Source organism: Lipotes vexillifer, unplaced genomic scaffold, assembly GCF_000442215.2.
Source record: "Lipotes vexillifer unplaced genomic scaffold, Lipotes_vexillifer_v1.1 scaffold663, whole genome shotgun sequence".
Taxonomy (NCBI): domain Eukaryota; kingdom Metazoa; phylum Chordata; class Mammalia; order Artiodactyla; family Lipotidae; genus Lipotes; species Lipotes vexillifer.
Window position 1 is genome coordinate 33,187 of NW_006788963.1, and position 16,709 is coordinate 49,895.

At 35.8% G+C, this 16,709-nt stretch overlaps 1 protein-coding gene across 1 annotated transcript; it reads left to right on the top strand.

Annotated features, from left to right (window-relative positions):
• The first annotated feature begins 2,935 nt into the window (after positions 1-2,935).
• SAMD9 (sterile alpha motif domain containing 9) lies at positions 2,936-15,908 on the top strand. The gene is made up of 2 exons (XM_007461885.1): positions 2,936-2,951; positions 10,792-15,908. The coding sequence occupies exon 2, from the start codon at positions 10,800-10,802 to the stop codon at positions 15,549-15,551; it is 4,752 nt and encodes a 1,583-aa protein (XP_007461947.1). The 5' UTR covers positions 2,936-2,951; positions 10,792-10,799; the 3' UTR covers positions 15,552-15,908.
• The last annotated feature ends 801 nt before the right edge of the window (positions 15,909-16,709 follow it).

Genomic DNA, 16,709 nt, shown 5'->3' on the forward strand with positions numbered 1-16,709 from the left:
TTTTTTTTTTTGTGGTACGCAAGCCCCTCACCACTGTGGCCTCGCCTGCTGTGGAGCACAGGCTCCGGACGCGCAGGCTCAGCAGCCACGGCTCACGGGCCCAGCCGCTCCGTGGCATGTGGGATCCTCCCGGACTGGGGCATGAACCCGTGTCCCCTGCATCAGCAGGGGGACTCCAACCACTGCGCCACCAGGGAAGCCCTCATTTTGGTTTTAATTTGTATTTCCCTGATGATCAGTGATGTTAAACACTTTTTCCTATATCTGTTGGCCATTTGTGTGTCTTCTTTTGAGAAATATCTATCCAGGTCCTTTGCTTATTTTTCAAATAAGTTTATTTGTTTTCTTGCTATTGAGTAGTTTGAGTTCCGCATGTGTTTTAGATGTTAACTCCTTATTAGATATGGTTTGCCAATATTTTCTCTCATTCCATAGGTCGCCTTTTCATTTTGTGGATTGTTCTTTGCTGTGCAGAAGCTTTTTAGTTTAATGCAATCCCATTTATCTATGTTTTCTTTTACTGCATGTGCTTTTGGGGTCATATACGAAAATCATTGCTCAGACCAATGTCAAGAAACTTTTTCTCTATGTTTTCATCTACAGTTTTTTGGTTTCAGGTCTTAGATTTAAGTCTTTAATCAATTTTGAGTGGATTTTTGTATATGGAGTGAAATAAGGGTCCAATTTCATTCTTCTGTTTATGGAAAATCAGTTTTCCCCGAATTATCTAAAGAAGAGATTGTCCTTTTCCCATTGTGTGTTCTTAACACGTTTGTTGAAGATCGATTGATCATTAACCTGTGGATTTATTTCTGGACTCTCTATTCTGTTCCATTGGTCTATATGTCTGTTTTTATGCCAGTACTATGCTGTTTGAACTATAGCTTTATAGTATATGTTGAAATAAGGTAGTGTGAGGCCTCCAACTTTGTTTTTCTACTCAAGATTGCTTTGGTTATTCATGGTCTTTTGTAGTTCCATATGAATTTTATGCCTCTTTTTTCTATTTCTGTGAAAAATGTCACTGGAATTTTGATAGATATTGCATTGAATCTCTAGATTGATTTGGGTAGTATGGAAATTTTAATAATATTCTTCCAATGCATGAACACAGGATACCTTTCCGTTTATTTATATCTTCTTCAATTTCTTTCATCAATGTTTTATAGTTTTCAGTGTACAGACCTTTCTCCTACTTGTTTAAATGTATTCCTGAGCAGTTTTTATGCTATTGTTAAGTGAGACCGTTTTCTTAATTTTTTTTTCAGATAGTTTACTGTTAGTGTATAGAAACGCAACTTTTTAATATTGATTTTTTTTTTTAATTTTTATTTTTTTGCGGTACACGGGCCTCTCACTGTTGTGGCCTCTCCTGTTGCAGAGCACAGGCTCCAGACGCGCAGGCTCAGCAGCCATGGCTCACGGGCCCAACCGCTCCGCGGCATTTGGGATCTTCCCGGACTGGGGCACGAACCCGTGTCCCCTGCATTGGCAGGCGGACTCTCAACCACTGCGCCACCAGGAAAGCCCTTTAATATTGATTTTTTTGTATCCTGTACCTTTACCTAATTTGTTTATTAGTTCTAACAGTTTTTTAGGGGGTTTTTTGGTGGTGGTGTCTAAGGTTTTATGTGTATAATATCATTGCAAACAGACAATTTTACTTCCTCCTTTTCCTTTTTGGAGAGCTTTTATTTCTTTTTCTGCTAATTGATCTGGCTAGAACTTTTAGTTTTATATAGAATAAAAGTTGTGGGAGTGGGAAATCCTTGTCTTGTTCTTGTTCTGAGAGGAAAAGCATTCAGCTTTTCGCTACTGAGTATGATGCTAGCTGTGAGCTTGTCATATATGGCCTTTGTTATGTTTAGGTACATTACTACTGTACCTAATTTGTTCAGGGTTTTTTTCATGTAATAGTGTTGAATTTTGTCAAATACTTTTTCTGGATCTATTGAGATGATCATATGATTTTTATCCTTCATTCTTTTAATGTGGTATATCACATTTATTGATTTGCATATATCAAACAATCCTTGCATCCCAGAGATAAATCACAGTTAATTATGGTATAAGATCTTTATAATCCTTATAATGTTCTGTTGAACTTGGTTTGCTAGTATTTTGTTGAGGATTCTTGCATTTATGTTCATCAGTGATATTGGTCTGTAACTTTCTTTTTGTTGTACTGTCCTTATCTGGCCTTGGTATCAAGGTTACGCTGGCTCATAAAATGTGCTTATAAGTGTTCCCTCCTCTTGTATTTTTTGGAAGAGTTTGAGAAGGATTCACGTTAATTCTTCTTTAAATATTTGGCAGAATTCACTGGTGAAGTCATGAAGTCCGAGGCTTTTCCATCTTGGGAGGTTTCAGTTACTGATTCAGTCTCCTTACTCATTATTGGTCTGTTCAGATTCTTTATTCATGATTCAGTCTTGGTAGTTTGTATATTTCTAGGAATTTATTTATTTCTTCTAGACTGTCCAGTTTGGGGGCATATAAATATTCATAGTACTATCTTATGATCCTTTGCATTTCTGTGGTATCAGTTGTAACATCTCTCTTTCATTTATAATTTTATTTATTTGAGTCTCTGCTCTTTGTTTCTTAATCTAGCTAAAGGTTCATTAATTTTGTTTACTTTACAAAAAACAGCTCCTAGTGGTAAGAGAAGATGGATGCCTTGGTCATTAATTTGGCTGATCTCCTTTTCTCTCTGCAGTGTTATTTCCTTCATGCCCAGCTGCTCTGAAATACAACTATTTTTAAGAAACTTGGTAACAGTGGGAAGGTCTTCTCTTGAAGAAGGTGGAGTAGAAGGACCCTAAGCTCATCTCGTCTCAAGAGCACACCCAAATCACAACAATCCACAGAACAACCATCATTGAAAAAGACTGAAACCTACCAGAAAAGATCCTCTACGACTAAAGACATAAAGAACCACAGTGAGACTGGTAGGAGGGGAGGACTAGTGATATAATCAAACCCCATCCCCCCCAGGTAGGTGACCCACAGACTGGAGAATAATTATATTACAGAGATTCTCCCACAGGAGTGAGAATTCTGAGCCCCATGTCAGGCCCCGCAGCCGGGGGGGTCCGGCACCAGGAAGAGGTGACCTTTTCTATTGTTTTTCTAGTTTCTATTTAATTTATTTCTGCTCTGATTTTATTATTTCATTCCTTCTGTGAACTTTAGGTTGAGTTTGTTCTTGAGGTGTAACATTAGGTTGCTTATTTGAGATCTTTCTTTTTTCTTAAAGTAGACATTTATCACTATTAACTTCTGTCTTAGAACTGTTCTGCATTTCTTAAATTATGGTATGTTGTGTTTCCATTTTTAAAAGTCTCAAGATATTTTTTGATACACCTTTTGATTTTTTCTTTGACCTGTTGGTTTGTCAGAAGTGTGTCATTTAACTTCCACATATTTATGAATTTTCCAATTTTCCTTCTATTATTGATTTCTCATTTTATATCATTGTGGTCAGAAAAGACATTTGATATGATTTCAAGCTTCTTAAATTTGTTAAGAGTTATTTTGTGGGCTAATATATGATCTATCCTGGACAATGTTCTATGTGCACTTTGAAAGAATATGTACTCTGTTGCTATTGGATGGACTGTACTGAATGTGTCTGCTAGGTCTATTTGAACTATGGTGTTGTTTAGGTCTGCTGTTTCCTTATTGAATTTCTGTCTGAATGACCTATCCATTGTTAAAACTGGGATATTGAAGTCACCTACTCTTATTGTATATGTCTATTTCTCCCATTAGTTCTGCTAGTATCTGCTATATTTTTAGGTACACTGAAGTATCTAAGTTTGGGTGCATTATATATTTACAATTGTATATCATCTTGATGAATTGACCCCTTTATCATTATGTAGTAACCTTCTTTGTCACTTCTGACAATTTTTGACTTAAAGTCTATCTTGTCTAATTATAATCACTCCTGCTGTCTTTTGGTTACCATTTGCATGGAATATGTTTTTCCATCCCTTCACTTTCAGTGCATGTGTGTCCTTAAATCTAAAATGAGTCTCTTGTAGGCAGCATATTACTGCTGGATCTGATTTTTTTAATCCATTCAGCCACATTGTATCTTTTGATTGGATAATTTAATCCTTTTACATTTAAAGTAATTATTGATAGGTAAGGATTTAATATTGCCATATTGTTCATTGTTTTCTGGCTGCTTTATAATTCCTTCATTTTCCTTTCTTCCTTTCTTGCTGTCTTCCTTTGTGATTTGATGACCTTTTGTAGTGATATGCTTTGATTTCTTTCTCTTTATTGTTTGTATATCTACTACAGGTTTTTTATTTGTGGTTACCATGAAGTTTACATTATTCATCTTATAGATATAACAGTCTGTTTTACATTTATAACAACTTAAATTCAACCACATACAAAACCTCCACACTTTAACTTAACTTCTTTCACATTTTATGTTATTAATGTCACAGTTTACATCTTTTATATATGTTGTATCCATTGACACATTATTTTATTTTACCTATAGTTATTTTTAATACTTATGTCTTTTACTTTTTTTTAAAGATTTTTTTTTAATGTGGACTATTTTTAAAGTCTTTATTGAATTTGTTACAATATTGCTTCCGTTTTATGTTTTGGTTTTTTGGCCACAAGGCATGTGGAATCTTAGCTCCCCAACCAGAGATTGAACCCACACCCTCTGCATTGGAAGGTGAAGTCTTTAACCACTGGACCGCCAGGGAAGTCCCTATCTTTTACTTTTATACCAGAGTTAATAGTGATTTATCTACCACCATTACAGTATTAGAGTGTTCTGAGTTTGACTGTATTCTCACCTTCACTATGTTTCATACTTTCATATTCTTTTCATGTTGTCAGCATACTTTTGTTACAACTCAAAGACCTCCCTTTAGCATTTCTTGTAAGACAGGTCTAGTGGTGAAGAACTCTACAACTTTTTTGTTTGTTTGTTTGTTTTGGTCTTGGAAAGTTCTTATCTCTCCTTCATTTCTGAAGGACAACTTGTAAGGTTCTTAAGTATTCACGGTTGACAGTTTCAGCACTTTGAATATATCATCCCACTCTCTACTGGCCTATAAGGTTTCTGCTGAGGAATCTGTTGATAGCCTTATGGAGGTTCCTTTATATGTGGGAATTTTTTTCTCTTGATGCATTTAAAATTCTTTGTCTTTGATTTTAGGTAGTTTTATTATTATGTGTCTTAGAGAAGATCTTTTTGTGTCGAAACTTTTGGGGCACCTATGAGCTTCAGGAACTTGGATGTCCAAATCTCTCCCCACATTTGGGAAATTGACAGCCATAATATCTATAAATAAGCCTTCTGCCCTTTTCTTCCTCTATTCTCCTTGAACTCCAACAATAGTAGATTTTACTGTCAATGGTATCCCATAATTCACATAGGCTTTCTTCACTCTTTTTCATTCTTTTTTCTTTTTTTGCTTCTCTGAATGGAGAATTTCAAAGGTACTGTCATCAAGTTCACTGATTCTTTTGCTTGGATGAGTCTGCTTTTGAAGCTTTCTGTTGAATTCATCAGTTCATTCACTGTGTTCTGCAATGCTAGGATTTCTGTTTGTTCACTTATATGTTTTTAATGGTTTCTGGTTTTTTGCTGAACCTCTCATTTTGTTCATGCATTGTTTTACTAATTTTGTTTAATTGTGTATCTGTGTATTCTTGTAGTTCACAGACTTTCTTTATGAAGATTATTCTGAATAATTTGTCAGGTAGTTCATAGACCTTCATTTCTTTAGGGTCATTAATTGGAGCTTTATTAGTTTCCTTTGATGGTGTCATGTTTCATTGATTATTGGTAATTCTTCTGGCCTTGCATGTTTCATTGATTATTCATAATTCTTCTGGCCTTGCATTATTGTCTGCACATTTGAAGAAGTAGGCACCTCTTTCAGTCTTTACAGACTGGGCTTAGGCCAGAAAAGCCCTTCACCAGTCAGCTTGTCCAGAGATTGTGGGTGAATTGTCTGGTAGATTCTGAAGATGAGCTTGATCCTCAGGTGGGAAGGTCAGCTGCCTGGGTCAATGTCTGGGCTGGACTAGTGCTTGGGTCTACAGAGGTAGGCTGGCATTTGGGTCCATGCGGTGGACCTGGCCCCTGAAGTGCTGGTGGTGGGCCTGGATTCTGATGCCACAGGAGTTGGCCTATAGCCTTGGGGTACAGGTGCTGTCCTGAAGGTTGGGTCCATGAGGTATAGCCTGACACTGGGGCTGGCCATGTGCCTGGGTCCTTGGGAGCCAACCTGGAGGCTGGGGCAAGCCGGGAGCTTGGGTCTATAGGAACCAATCTGGAGTCTGTGTCCTTGGAACCCAACCCAGCACCAGGGCAGGCAAAGTGTCTGGGTCTATGGGAGCTGGCCTTGCACTGTAGTGAGGCAGGAGCCTGGATCTTCAGGAGACTGCTTTGAGCCTGGGGCCTCAGGGACTGGCTTGGCACTGGGGCAAGGCAGGAGTCTTGGTCCATGGGAGCTCACCTGAAGGCTGGGTTTGCAGAGGCTTTGCTAGTAGGGTAATACGAGCTTCATAAAATGAATTGGGAAGTATTCTGTCTTTTACTGTGTTCTAGAAGAGATTATATAAAATCAGCATTAATTCTTTAAATGTTTGGTAAAATTCTTCAGTGAATCTGTCTTGGCCTGGAAATTTTTCCTTGTAGGGAGATCTTTAAAATTAAAAATCCAGTTTTATTTAAAGTATGGGACTATTCAAATCATCTGTTTCATACTGAATGGACTGTGGAAGTTTGTTTTTTGAGGAATTGTTCTATTTCATTTGAGTTGTCAAATTTGTGTGTGTGAAGTTATTCATACTACTCCCTTGTTCCCTTTTGATGTCTATGCAGTTCAAAATTATATCCACTGTTTCACTTCTAATATTGGTAAGTTGTGTCTTCTCTTTTTTATTCTTTGCCAGTTTTGCTAGAGTTTTGTCAATTTTACTGATCTTTCAAGGAAGCAGATTTTGTTTCATTGATTTTCTCCATTGTTTTCTGTTTTCAATTTAATTGATTTCTGCTCTTATCGTTATTATTTCTTTCCTTCTGCTTGCTTTGAGTTATTTTACTTTTCTTTTTCAAGGTTTTCTAAGTTTTTGAAGTAAGATCTTAGATTATTAATTTGAGACATTTCTTCTCTAATGTATGCATTTATTGCAACAATTTTTTCAATACCGCTTTAACCATGTACCACAAATTTTGGTATGTTGTATTTTCATTTTCATTCACTGCAATGTATTTTTTTAATTTCACTTGAGACTTTTCTTTGGCCCATGAATTATTTAGGAGTGTAGTTTTAGTGTTTAGTGAGTTTCCTCTTATCTTTCTGTTATCAGTTCCTAATAAGATTCCATTGTGGTTGGCAAACATATTCTGTATGAGTTCAGTTATTTTAAATTTGTTGAAGCTTGTTTTATCATTTAGGTTATGGTCTATTTTGGGCACTTAAAAAGGAAGATTTTCTGCTGTTGTTGAATGGAGTGTTCTATAAATGTGGTTTGGTACCTGTTGGTTGATGGTGTTGAGTTCTTCTGTAACCTCACTAACATTCTAATTTTTCTTTCAATTATAGAGAGAAAGGTGTCAAAATATCCAGCTATAAATGTGGATTTGTCTAAAACTGAAAAGTTCTGTCAGTATTTGTTTCAAACATTTTGAAACTTTCTTGTTTGGCACATACACTTTTAGGATTGTTATGTCATCTTGTTGAATTGAACATTTTATCATTATGTAATATGCCGTTGTCTCTGGTAATTTTCTTTTCTCTGAAGTCTACTTTATCTGACATTAACATAATCATTCCTGTATTTATTGATTGATATTTGTATTATATATATTTATCCATACTTTTCAACCTATTTATATAATTTTATATCAAGTGAGCATCTTACAGACAGGATATAGTTGGGTCATGTTCTTAATCCACTTTACCAATTCTGTCTTTTAACTTCTGTATTTAGGCCATTTATATTTAATGTAATTATTTATATGTTAGGACTTATGATTTTCAATTTTCTATCTTATTTTCCTGATGTCCTGAGGGTTACTTGAAAGTTTTTTTACAATTCCACTTTTATCTAGTGGAATTGAGTATATCACTTTTGAGTGTATCACTTTGTATGGCTTTTTTATTGATTGCTCTAGATGTTTCATTATACATACATAACTTATGACAGTCCAACAGTGTTTTTTTTACCAGTTTGAGTGAAGCATAGAAATCTTACTTCCCTTCGTATCCCTTTACCCTATCCACATATAATGGTCTTAAATATTTTCACTACATACATTTAGAACCATATCAGCCAGTGCTTCAAAAATCAAAGTAATTTTGAAAACCAAAGAGAAGTCTATTATATTTACCAATATTTTTGCTTACTGTGTTCTTTTTTCTTCCTAATGTACCAGGGTTCCTTCTTTTATTATTTTCTTTCTGTTTAGAAAACTTCCTTTAACCATTCTCTTAAGGTAGGTTGTATAGGTTGCATCATTTTACATTCCCACCAGTAGTGCACAAGGGTTCCTCCAATTTCTCCACATCATCTTCACTAATACTTGTTATTTTCTGGGGTTTCTTAAAATAGTAGTCATCTCAGTAGACGTGAAATGATATATCACTGTGTTTTAGGTTTGTATTTCTCTAATGATTAGTGATGTTGAACATCTTTTTATATGTTTGTTGGTCATTCGTATATCATCTTTGGAGAAATGTCTAAATCCTTTGCTCACTTTTAATCAGGTTATTTGTCTTGTCATTGAGTTGCAGGAGTTTTCTAAAATATATTTTAGATATTAACCCCTTATCAGATCTATGATTTGAAAATATTGCAAATATTTTCTCCCATTCCATAAGTTGCCTTTCATTCTGTTCATTGTGTCCTTCAATGCATAGTTTCTAAGTTTGATATGGTCCCACAAAAGGGGCTTACTTTAAAAAGTAGTACACTTAAAGCAATTTCCCACCTCCACTCTTTTCTCTCTCCCTAGCTTATTTTAAATTTGAGCTTCTTAATCTCTACAGGCCAAATAACTGAAAGAAATTTCACCTAGTTCACTTTTTTTAGAAGGCATTAAATCTCCATGGTTTCTGATTGTCATAGTATTGTAATAGAGTAAAATTTCCATCAGTTATGCATATCTTTGCCTATTTTTGTTTTAATGTAGCTGTAAGATATATCTTTTATTCACTTAATATGAATTCAGGAGTTAATAACCAAAAAATAATAGCTTTAACATTGGACAATTGCTCTGGCAGCTTTATGCCTGGACGGGAAGGTAAATCCTAACCTTGATTTTTTATGTACCACTGGTAGGTAATATTCCTGTGTATTATTTCATGGAAGTGTGCCTATATAGTCTATTTTCCACTATTCTCCAGGCTTATCTTCTCTGTTGATTTGATTTCGCCCATGGTGATTTTATAGAAATGGCTCACATTATTTGAGCCATTTTTGGACTGTACTTAAAGCTGACTATTATTATCTGGATTCCATTGTGTTTTTTTCTAACCATTGCTATATTTCTGCAACCCAGATTGCCAATAATTTTCCTAAAGAGTAGTCTTTCAATCTGAATACCAAATAGTAATGCCATTTTTTACTGCCCAGGAATTAGCTATTACCAAATATTATGTGAAAATTTACATGGATATAATAGTAGCCCCCAAGTTCACTACCCAGCAAGCTATCCCAGAAGTCATGGAACAGAATGGCTCACAGATCAATTTAAGGTATTTGAGGCACATCTTTATTAAATCAATTAAAATACACAACAAAAAGCAGGGGGAAAGAGATGGGTAACACACTTTGGATAAGGTACAAGAGGGGTGGAAGGATCTCATTACCTGAGTTATACAAGTTCATATATCCTCTCTCTCCCTCTCTGCAGTATCAGCATTCTCCACTGATTGTGTGATTTTGAGAACCAGAGTTGAGGTCTGTCCAAGAGGAATCAACAGATACAAGACACCTGTGTCAGTGACATACACTTGCTCCAGTCAGAGAGATGCAGGGGGCATATATGCCTGACCACAGCTCTAACTCATCAGTTAGCCTGATAAGCTACTCTGGATTTTATTTATGTCTTTTAATTAGAGTATACAAAGGATCAGAATGGGTGTCAACAGTAGGTGGCCCAATTAAGATGTCAAAAATATAAAGTGCTTCAAGTGTGCCACATGAATATTTAATATCTATTTGGCCCTTCTTTCTCTTCCTATGTTTAATGCTCATATGCTCTATTTACTTTATCTATGTCTATCATGTTTCACAAACTACTTGCTTCTATACCTTGTTTCATATATCCTCCTCATATCATAATCCTTCTCTCTTTAGTTTCATATAGCCTCCTTTGTTTTTCTTATTTTCTATAGCAGAACTGAATATTTATAAACAATAGAGCTAACACACATTATAGAAAACAACCATTAAGAAGGATGAAACATCTCTCTCTATATATATATTGACTGGAAGCATCCCCAAGATACAGTTAGTGAATAAAGCAAGGCAAAGAGAATTGAGTATAGTATGTTGCCATTTGAATGGAAAAAAGTGTTTATGCTTTTGTATTTGGTAGTATTTCTCTGAAAGGATATAGAAGAAACTGATAATGGTAATTTCCTCTCAGGAGGGTAATTAGATGGACTATATATCCTTTTGAGCTTTTTCAGTTTTATAAGACATGTACATATTGTCTATTGAAAAATTAACTGATTATTTTTAAAATTTACTTATAAAAATACTAAATAATTTTTCTTTTTCTATACATAGGTATCAGAATGGCAGCACAACTTAACTTACCAGATAATACAGATGAATGGACAAAAGAGGATGTAAATCGGTGGTTAGAAAGTCATAAAATTGACCAAAAACACAGGGAAATTTTGACTGCACAAGATGTGAATGGCGCAAACTTGAAGTACTTAACTAAAGATGACCTTGTTGCTATGGGCATAACATTTGGACCAGCTATCCAAATAGAACATCTCTTCAAAGAGTTGCTGGAAACATCCTCTGGAGATCCTTTTCAGACAAGTAAGAGGGGGAAAGGCAGTAAAAATGTTCCTAAAAAACAGGAGAAAAATGGAGAAACTTCAAAGCAAAAACAAAAGGAGAAAGAGAAATCAGACATGGTTAATGACTCTACAATGAGTACAGTTACTAAAGGTTCTAAGTCACTAAAACATGAGTTCATGAACGATGAAATAGATGACACAGAGGAAGAGCAGCCATCCATAGAACCAACATGTGTATCATACCCTTTTGATGAATTCAGTGATCCATATCGTTACAAATTAAATTTTAATCTACAGCCTGAAACAGGACCACTCAATCTCATTGATCCAATACATGAATTCAAATGCTTCACGAATACAGAAACAGCCACAGAAGAGGATGTTAAGATGAAATTTAGCAATGAGGTTTTCCGGTTTGCTTCAGCTTGTATGAATTCACGTACCAATGGCACCATTCATTTTGGAGTCAAGGACAAACCCCATGGAAAAATTGTTGGCGTGGAAGTCACCACTGTCACCAAGGAAGCCCTCATTGACCATTTCAATCTGATGATCCACAAATATTTTGAAGACCATCAGGTCCAAAAAGCAAAGAATTGCATTCGAGAGCCAAGATTTGTAGAAGTTTTAATGCCAAATAGTACTCCATCTGACAGATTTGTTATTGAAGTGGATGTTGTTCCAAAATATTCTGAATGTGAACATGATTATTTCCAGATTAAAATGCAAAATTGCAGCAAGAAGACATGGACACAAAGTCCAAAATTCTCAGTCTTTGTGCGCGATGGGGCCAGTTCTAAGGACATGATGAAAAATAATGCATATTTCACATCATTTAAATTAGATTTAAAAAGACTGGCAGAATCTAGGAAAGAAGCAGAAGAAAAATGCAGAGTAAAAACAAATAAAAAAGAGAGTGAGGGACCAAAGCTTGTTAAACTGTTGACAGGAAATCAGGATTTGTTAGATAATTCCTACTATGAATGGTACATTCTTGTAATAAATAAATGCCATCCAACGCAAATGAAACACTTAGATTTCCTAAAGGAAATTAAATGGTTTGCTGTGTTGGAGTTTGATCCTGAATCTGTGAGCAAGGGTGTGGTCAAAGCTTACAAAGAAACCCGAGTAGCAAACCTTCACTTCCCAAGTTTATATGTGGAAGGGAAAACTACAGATGAGAAGATTACTAGTCTGAATCTTTATCAACAACTCAGCTGGATTTTCTGCAATGGCAGGTTAGACCTTGACAGTGAAAAATATAAACCCTTAGATCCAAGTTCCTGGCAAAGAGAAAAAGCATCTGAAGTCAGGAAACTGATTTCATTTCTTACACATGAAGACATAATGCCAAGAGGGAAGTTTTTGGTGGTATTTCTATTACTCTCCTCTGTGGATGACCCAAGAGACCCCCTCATTGAGACCTTCTGTGCTTTCTACCAAGATCTCAAAGGAATGGAAAATATATTGTGTATTTGCACACATTCACGCATATGTCAGGGATGGAAAGATCTACTTGAAGCAAGATTAACAAAACAGCAAGATGAATTATCAAGCCATTGTGTTTCTGCTTTAAGTCTTGAAGAGATAAATGGAACTATTCTTAAGCTAAAATCTGTGACTCAATCTTCAAAGAGATTTTTACCATCTATTGGTTCATCTACTGTCCTTCTGAAAAAAGAAGAAGATATCATGACTGCTCTGGAAATTCTCTGTGAAAATGAATGTGAAGGTACACTCTTAGAGAAGGACAAAAAAAAATTACTTGAATTCAAAGCATCAAAAGAGGAAGACTTCTATCGAGGTGGCAAAGTATCATGGTGGAACTTCTACTTTTCTTCTGAAAACTATTCTTCCCCTTTTGTCAAAAGGGATAAATATGAAAGACTTGAAGAAATTATTCAAAACTGGGCAGATTCTTCTAAGCCAACATGTGTCAAAATTATTCATCTGTTTCATCATCCAGGCTGTGGTGGGACTACCTTGGCCATGCATATTCTCTGGGAACTAAGGAAGAAATTCAGATGTGCTGTGCTGAAAAACAAGACAGTGGATTTTTCTGAAATTGGAGAACAAGTGACTAATTTAATAACCTATGGGACAACAAATAATCAGGAATACTTACCTGTACTACTGCTTGTTGATGATTTTGAAGAACAAGATAATGTCTATCTTCTGCGGGCCTCTATTCAGACAGCTGTAGCTAATAGGTATATTCGATATGAGAGGCCTCTAGTGATCATCCTAAATTGCAGGAGATCACAGAATCCTGAAAAAAGTGCAAAGATCTCAGACAGTATTGCCCTAATACAACAACTATCTCCCAAAGAACAGAGAGCTTTTGAGCTTAAACTGAAAGAAATTGAAGAGCAACATAAAAACTTTAAAGATTTTTATTCCTTCATGATTATGAAAACTAACTTTAATAAAAAGTACATAGAAAATGTGGTCAGGAATATTCTGAAAGGACAAAATACTTCCACCAAGGAAGCAAAGCTCTTTTCTTTTCTGGCTGTTCTTAATTCATATGTGCCTGATACCACCATTTCACTATCACAGTGTGAAAAGTTCTTAGGAATCACAAACAAGAAAGCTTTCTGGGGAACAGAAAAGCTTGAAGACAAGATGGGCACCTACTCTACAATTCTAATAAAAACAGAGGTGGTAGAATGTGGGAACTACTCTGGAGTACGCATTATTCACCCTTTGATTGCCATTCGCTCACTGGAAGAATTGAAGATAAGCTATAACTTAGATAAAAGTCAAATCATGCTGGATATGCTAACAGAAAATGTGTTCTATGATACTGGTATAGGAAAAAGCAAATTTTTAGAAGATATGCAAACACTGCTGCTCACAAGACAGCGCAACGAACATGAAGGTGAAACAGGAACTTGGTTTTCCCCATTCATTGAAGCATTACATAGAGATGAAGGGAATGTGGCAGTTAAAAATGTATTACTTCAAGGTATTCATCGGTTCAACCCAAATGCATTCATTTGCCAAGCCTTGACAAGACATTTCTACATTAAAGAGAAGGACTTTAGCAGTGCTCTATGTTGGGCAAATAAAGCAAAAAAGATAGAACCTGACAATTCTTATATCTCAGATACACTGGGTCAAGTGTACAAAAGTAAAATTAGATGGTGGTTAGAGGATAATGTAAGAAACAGGAACATTTCAGTTGATGATCTATCTGATCTTTTGGATTTAGCAGTGCATGCCTCAAATGCATTCAAAGAATCTCAACAGCAAAGTGAGGATAGAGAGTATGAAGCAAAGGAAAGGTTTTATCAGAAGTCAAAAAGGCGGTATGATACTTACAATATAGCTGGGTATCAAGGGGAGATAGAAGTTGGGCTCTACACAATCCAGATTCTCCAGCTCATTCCTTTTTTTGACAATAAAAGTGAACTATCTAAAAGAGATATGATCAATTTTATATCAGGAAATAATGATATTCCTGGAGATCCAAGCAATGAATTTAAAGTAGTCCTCAAGAACTTTATTCCTTATCTAACCAATTTGAAATTTTCTTTGAAAAAGTCCTTTGATTTTTTTGATGATTACTTTGTCCTTCTAAAACCCAGGAACAATATTAAGCAAAATGAAGAGGCCAAAACTCGGAAAAAGGTGGCTGGATATTTTAAGAAGTATGCAGATATATTCGGTCCCTCAGAGGAATCACAGAACAAAGATCTTGGACCAAAGCTTAGTCTGCCACTTCAAGTAGAGCTGTATCGGAGAAGCCTAGAAGTTCTAAAAGCAGACAAGTTTTCTGGGCTCTTGGAATATCTTATCAAAACTCAAGAAGATGCTATACGCACCATGGAAGATATAATTAACAAATATACTTTTCTCTTTGAGCAGTGCACTGTCAGAATCCTGCAAAAGGAAAAGCAAAATTTCATCTTGGCCAACATCATTCTCTACTGTATTAAACCTACCTCCAAAATAGTGAAGCCAGTTAAAAAACTGAAAGATCAGCTTCGAGAAGTCTTGCAACAAGCAGGAACGAATTATCGATTTTCAGAACCTTATTTCCTAGCTTCCCTGTTATTCTGGCCAGGAAACCAACAACTAGATCAAGATTCTAAACAAATGGAAAAGTATGCTTGGTCACTGGAAAATTCTTTCAGGGGGCAATATAAGCATATGTATCGTACAAAGCAACCAATTGCATATTTCTTTCTTGGGAAAGGTAACAATATGAACAGACTTGTTCACAAAGGAAAAATCGATCAATGTTTTAGAAAGACAGCTGATATTAATTCCTTGTGGCAGAGTGGAGATGTATGGAAGGAGGAAAAAGTCCGAGAACTTTTGCTTCGGTTAAAGGGAAGAGCTGAAAATAATTGTTTATACATAGAATATGGAATAAATGAAAAAGTCACAATACCCATCACACCTGCTTTTCTTGGTCAACTTAGAAGTGGTAGAAGCATAGAAAAAGTATCTTTTTACCTGGGGTTTTCCCTTGGAGGCCCACTTGCTTATGACATTGAGGTTATTTAAGAGTTTGATCTTCTCCCTCCAGTAATGTGGACACAAAAGCACTTAATTTTTTTAGACCCAAGATCTATACTTTAAATTGGCAAATTTATAGATACAGCCTCTGACTTTTCAGCCCTGTACATACAATATTTATATTTCCTCTTAAGCATGTTGTGAGTCCCAAATAGACTGTGGTGGAAAAGGAAGGAATGAGAGATGTGGAAACTATCAAATATCTACCTTGGCTTGGACAACACCATCGAGGGCAAAATAAGGAGCTATGGATGGATTTAGGAGCGGTGAATGTAATCATTCAGCCACACAGAATCCCTCCACTTCCCTCAATTAACCAACCAAGGCATGGATTGAGGAAGACTGTCTACTTTCTTCTTAAAGGTGAAAATTTTTTCAGAATTGAAAAACAATAGTTATGGTACCAAGACATTACAATATCTGGGAAACCGTTTCACAAAAACAGGTGAAAACTCTCAACATAAACATTTATTCCTACCAGGCAGACCAGAAAGGTACCATGTACTTGGCACTGAAGGGTCTTTCAAAGGAGAGGACCAAGCAGTTCTCTGAAGTCATACCCATAGAGGTCTGCAGATCTTACCAAAGTAAGTAGGCTGGAGAATTAGGCTTCCTTTTCATGCAGTAGCAGGCAGTTGAGCAAAAATGAATTTTGTTTCTACAGCTGATAAACTCATAGACCTCCAAACAAACAAAAATACACCAAAATTCCAAAGCTAATGAATAAAAAGGACTCTTATGAAAAGACTAATGAGTCTCCAATCCAGGGGATCCCAGTGTTCTAGCATGTGTACATATAGCCTATGCACAACCAGTGAGAGGTAATCAAAATGTAATTTTTCCTAATAAAATTATGGATATGGAAATCATCAGTGGTTGCTAAAACTGATAAAAAGCTGATAAAGAACTATAACGGATGAATCAAACTGTCCTAAATCCTGATCAATATTACCATTGCTGAGAGAGAACCAGACATCATGGGCCTGGAAGTCCTGTAGGAGTGCACACAACACCTGTGAGACAGTCTCACCAAATAATTGAAACTGAATCTGATCAACCCTCTGGATCTTACTTCCAATTTAAAGGAAATACAGACATTGGATATGCTTCAAAGTAATTCTGTGTATGGGGTATGGGGATGGTGGA

Excerpts from the sequence above, each read along its gene's own strand:
- SAMD9 (XM_007461885.1), top strand. The coding sequence starts at position 10,800 with ATGGCAGCACAACTTAACTTACCAGATAATACAGATGAATGGACAAAA.